General features: G+C 46.2%; 1 protein-coding gene across 5 annotated transcripts in view; it reads right to left on the bottom strand.

Annotated features, from left to right (window-relative positions):
• ADD2 (adducin 2) overlaps positions 1-5716 on the bottom strand; it is a 145690-nt gene that overhangs the window by 26828 nt on the left and 113146 nt on the right. For all 5 annotated transcript variants that reach the window (XM_006151273.2, XM_027772974.1, XM_027772971.1 and 2 more), the window contains one exon: positions 1907-2083. In XM_006151273.2, the coding sequence (XP_006151335.1) occupies positions 1907-2083 (177 nt within the window). The remainder of the gene's footprint in view (positions 1-1906; positions 2084-5716) is intronic.

Below are 5716 nucleotides of genomic sequence, written 5' to 3'. Positions count from 1 at the left end.
TTTTTTTTTTTTTTTTTGAGAGGTTTTTGCTATAGGGCGCATGCGCTCGCCAGACAGAGAGAGACAGAGAGACAGAAAGCGAGAAATCACCCCCAGGGGGGATGGTCACGCCTCAATCCCTTCTCCTCCATTCTCCTCTCGGGATCTTGGGCACACACGCACACACGCCCGGCGTGAGTTTTAAGCCACCAGGTCCAGGACGCGAACCGTGGTCGACTACGTGGGAGTCCAGCGACATAGCCATTATGCTAACTGCTGGTTCCCAAGACCCTGACCTTTGACAGAAAGTGGATGAATATGGAAGATTTACTGCTAAGTGAAGCAAGCCAGGCTATGAAGGAGAGACACTGCATGTCTCTACTTAATATGTACCGAGTGTCCACACTCTATGGCTGAAACTGAATGACTAAAGGTTATAGAAACTTAGTAAATGGTTGTGAATACCAGACACAGTGTGAGAAGAAGGCAGGTGAAGGAGTAGAGTCTGAGGAAGGACATTAAGGAGAAATATAGAGAGGCAAGGCATTTATAGAACAAGGAAATAGATTATTATCTATTGAAGATAACTATAGTATTGTCAACTGGGCTTGTGAGAAATGTACACATGTTGGAATATTCACTTTGTAAGCTAAGTTTTAGTGATTGAATGTATAACAGAAATTGATATAAAAGAAATAAAAAATTAAAAATAAAAAGAATTGTCTGTTTCTTACAGGTTTGAAAGAATTCCTGCGTGAAACCAACTAGTCCCAGCGCTTTTTAAATTTGGATATAGATTACTTAGCACACAAATGAAAATGGGACTTACATTTTCTTCATGTATTACACATTTCATCATTATAAAGTGACCCTCACAGTCAGCCTCTTAGTAAGGCGGAGATGATTCAGAGGAACTGAAGGCGAGGACAAGAGTATTAATTATTGCTATGACCTTGCCGCAACAAAGAGGGTCCGAAACAGTAGTGGGAGGATGGGGAAAATGGATTGGACAGAAATGCCATGCAGTTAGCTTTCACCTTTCACTCTCTGAGCAATCTAAGTTACGTTCTCTTGCTGCAATTAGCTCTTCATTGTATATACCTTCTTCTTGTTCTGGGTGGTCTGTTGTTTATATCCCATATTGTCAACTAAAGTGTTAGCCCCTAGAGGAGAGACTATTAAAGACCCTGCTCTTAGACATATGCCAATCCTACGTGATTGGTTCATTCATTATAATATTCTTACGAAGCATCTGCCAGGAACAAGGAAATTAACAGTCCTGTGTGTTTTCTGCATTAAAGAATGAGATTAGAAAGAAAGGCAGGAATAAGTACATGAGAGGCACACACCAGGCCCGAATATAAGAGAGACTATGTTCTGATTTTTTATTTTTTAATTTGCCAGGGATGTGTGTGCTCACCAGAGGGAGACAGAGAAAGACAGAGACAGTGAACCTCCTCCTCCCGCATGAAGAATGGTCATGCTGCAATCCTTTCTCCATTTCTCCCTCATGTCAGGATTTTGGACATGCATGTGCGTGTGTCCACTGTGTTTTCCAAGCCACCAGGTCCAGGACTTGAACTGCACAGTCAGCCATGTGGGATGCAGCTGTTTTAACTACCGTGCCACCAGTTGGCACGTGTGTCCTGCTCTTCACTAGATAACTACTTCTCCTAGAGCAATCTGCAGATAGGATGACACCCACAGCACTGTGTGGCAGAATGGCAAAGGCCACCATTTAAGAAACTCAGCTACCATTAGGGCGACCACGCATTCTCAATCAAATTGCCGAAATGGACAACCAGCAGAGCTTCAACAACTGAACTGGGATGCTGGTGATTCTTATGCCCATCTGAGGCCTTGTACTGCCTGGCTTTGGGGAGCTAAGCCTCAATGGACGCCTGAAAGGCAGTGGCAGGGGACTCACCAGGTTGTCCAGCATCCTCATGAGGGCCTCAAACTCGTGCTCCCCCAGCCGACTCTTCTGCATGGGCCCGAAGGTGCTCCCAGCCCACTGCACAGAGCCCACCTCGTGGGGCCGGTGCTTCTCCTGCTCCAGGAGGATGAGGTTCTCCACTCCCCCTGCGCTGGACAGAGCCGACACCTGCAGGAAAGAGCAGAGCGCCTCAGTCACGTGCTCGCGGGAACCCCTGCACTCCACTTCTGCGTGACGCAGGAGCGTGAGGGGCACAGAGGAGAAACCAGAAATGAAACCAAGACTTAGAAACCAGTTTCCCAAGAAACAGGAAAAGCCATCCCGAATTTGTTGGGCATGGATTCATTTCTAGGGAGAGAGGTACTACTGGTTGAGCATCTGGAATCTGAAAATCTGAAATCCTGCAAAATCTGAAAGTTGTGAGTGCGGACATGACACCACAAGTGGAAAATTTTATTCCTGACCTCATGTGACAAGTCGCAGTCCAAACTGCAATACGAAAATACTGCAGAGAATTCTCTTTAGGCTAATTGTCCCAGGTGTATAGGGAACATAAATAAATTTCACGTTTAAACTTTGGATCCAACCCCAGCTCATTACATATATGAAAATACTCGAAAATCTGAAAAATCTGAATCTGAAACACTTCCCGTTTCACAAATTTTGGGTAGGGATACTCAATCTGGGGTGACGTTTTCCCTCATGTCAGTTCTGAGACTACAGATAAAAAGAAAAAAAGCGAGTGTTAAATCTTAAGAATAAAGTAATACAGAGGACTGAAAAGTTCCTGGGATACAGCCCAACTTAGAATGTGATTATTTCTGGGGAGGGAGGATAAGGTTGAAAATGGCTCCGAAGAGGACCTCAATTCTTGTCTGTAATACTTTACTTGAATGTAAATATTAAATGTAATACTTTTTCCTCTTAATCTTCAAGAGGAAAAGATTTGAAGCAAGAAGGCTATCAATACTCATTAAACCTGAGTGGTGAGTAGTGAGTGCAATTTTCTCTGAAATATCTCCCTTTAAAAAAAAAAATTCATTGGAAAGCAATAGGCTGGCTTCTAGGCCAACGAAATTTGAGTGTAGCCTGATGGGATGGGCTAACAGGTCTAAAGGAAGAATGTGTCCTCCAAAATGCGTTTAGTCAAGAACGTTTTTTAAAAAACTAAATAAAAAAGGAGCCAGGCAACTATGCAGGGGCGAGAGAGTGTTGACCCATGGACTTAGAGTGTGTTTCCCGCTGTCAAGGCTCCATGGGGAGGGGATGGTACACGTGATTAAAGGGATGGACTTTGAGTATTAGGGCAACAGGTGTACACATCAGGCATTTTAGAATGATGCTAAAAATATACACATATACTCATTAATCTAAGTGATTCCCTATTTCTTAATTCCATGCTCATCTAATGGTACATTGTGCTTACTACCTTCCTGCCATAGCTGCTACTCACACACAGTGGGTTAGGATTTGGCTTCCTGAGTAAGTCTAGCTACAGAGAGAGACTGTGGCTTTGAGTAGTCTAGGTAATGACCCAGGTGCTTTGTACTGGCCTTCTGAGTAAGATTTGATAGCTCGTGTAAGCCTGCTTGTTCTGGGGGCGCTGCTCAGATCCCATACACTTTCAGGGTTTCTGTGACAGTCATTTTTTTTTTTTTTTTTTTGCAGAAAAATAAAGGATCCAGCTCAGCTGCTGACAATTGCAGCTCTATGAACCCATGAGAATCAGATGGACCCTGGAGTGTGTGATTCACTAGTATTAAAAATTGCCCCTTTGAGGGACCAGCAGTTAGCGTAATGGCTATGTCGCTGGACTCCCACGTAGTCGACCGCGGTTCAAGTCCCGGATCCAGTGGCTTAAACTCACGCCGGGTGCGTGTGCATGCGTGCCCAAGATCCCAAGAGGAGAATGGAGGAGAGGGGATTGTGGCGTGGCCATCCCCCCTGGGTGGGTGATTTCTTGCTTTCTATATCTCTTTCTCTCTCTGTCTGGTGAGTGAGTGCACGTACCCTATAGCAAAAACCTCTCCAAAAAAGAAAAAAATTGCCCTGTTGAGGCCGGTAGGTGGCGTGATAGTTGAGGCACTGGACTCCTACATGGTCGACCATGGTTCAAGTCCCGAACCTGGTGGCTTGCCTTTTCACTCTCCCTGTCTGTCTCTCTCTGGTCAAAATGCAAGAATAATGATAATAAATAAAATTAAAAATCAATCTTTTTTTTTAAAAAAAATGCCCCCTTTGATATTTCTTGGAGGCCAGCCAGGCAGCCCTCCTCAGGTAACCCCGTCACTCTGTTAAAAGGAGGAGGGGAAGGGAACCAGCAGTTAGCGTAATGGCTATGTCGCTGGATTCCCACGTAGTCGACCGCAGTTCGCGTCCCGGACCCGGTGGCGTGTGTGTCTAAGATCCCAAGAGGAGAATGAAGGAGAAGGGATTACGGTGTGACCATCTCCCCTGGGGGGTGATTTCTCGCTTTCTGTCTCTATGTCTCTCTCTGTCTGGCGAGCGCACACGCCCTACAGCAAAAACCTCTCCAAAAAAAAAAAAAAAGGAGGGAAGAACATTTTGCATGCCCTTCTCATCCAACACACATGTGCAGTTGAAGGGTGACATTTCCCACTGACCCTTATGGCTCTGGAGAGGCAATGCAAGAGAGTGTTTAAGAGCACAGGCTCAGGGACCAGGCTGTCTAAGATCAAAACCTGGCTCTGCCGCTTTCTCACTGTGTGACTTTGGGCAGCTATTTACCATCTCTGTGCTTCTGTTCCCTCAGCTGGAAAATGGAAATAGCAGAATCTATGTGGGGAGGAGTCTTTTAAGTAATAGTTGTAAAGCACTTAGAATTGCACCCTGTGTAAAAGGAGTGCCTCATAAGTGTCTCAACAAATGAATTCTGAGAAGTAGTATCCTCTGGGGTCTGATCACTAATGGAGAAGGAGAGAGGGAGACAACGGCCCATAACCTTGCAAGAGCTGCCTCCTCCCTCCTCCCTCCTCCCCTGGTTTCCATGGTGATGGGTAGCAGATGGAGTTGAACTGCCTGAGTTTCTTCCCATCTGCCTGGCAGCAGAGCAGGGAGCTGCCTCTCCAAGCTAGGAATGACCCAGTTTCCTGGGTCCCCAAACTGATGGAGAGCAAAGAGAAAACTGTCCCCAGGAGAACTGAAGAGGCTCTCAGCCTTGAGCCACTGACACGACCACAGCCACGTTTCCTCGTTTGCCAAGGTGACCAGGAGAGAAAACTTGGTTCACAGTGGAATGAAGCTTCGGGGCTAGCTACCCCACCCAGAAATGACTCGTCCAGGGCTGCAGTCCCAGCAGCACCTGCAGACTGCTGCTACCTGGGCCCTCCCACGTCCTAACCCACCCATGCCTCTGGTGGGGCCTTCCTGTGTGTCTTCTGCACTTTCCAGCCCCACTGCTCCCTCTAGAAGCCTCTCTACTCCAGTTTCCTGAGGGTGATCGGAGCTTTCCTGAGGGTGATCCGCCTGCACTGCTGAAGTACTCACCAAGGTCACATCAAACCAGTCCTGAAAAGAAAGTGACAGCAGCTGGGGGGCTGTCAGGGACAGAGGCTAGTTGCTCTGCCCTTTGACTGCAGATGGCCATTCTGCCTTGGGTTCAACTGCCCGGTGGCCATGTGTGGGGTCTGGAGCCTGGGAGAGGTGTACCTCACTGCGTGGGGAGACACATGGGCATCTCTCTCCAACTTTTTTTAGTGATGGCTGTCTTCACAGAGAGAGGAGGGTTTTTTTTTTTTTTTTTTTTTTTTTTTTTTTTTTTTTTTTTTTTTTTTTTTTGTT

This window comes from Tupaia chinensis, unplaced genomic scaffold (assembly GCF_000334495.1).
Source record: "Tupaia chinensis unplaced genomic scaffold, TupChi_1.0 Scaffold000316_1, whole genome shotgun sequence".
NCBI classification, from domain to species: domain Eukaryota; kingdom Metazoa; phylum Chordata; class Mammalia; order Scandentia; family Tupaiidae; genus Tupaia; species Tupaia belangeri.
Note: the sequence above shows the minus strand (reverse complement) of the source record. Positions and strands in the feature narration are given on the sequence as shown.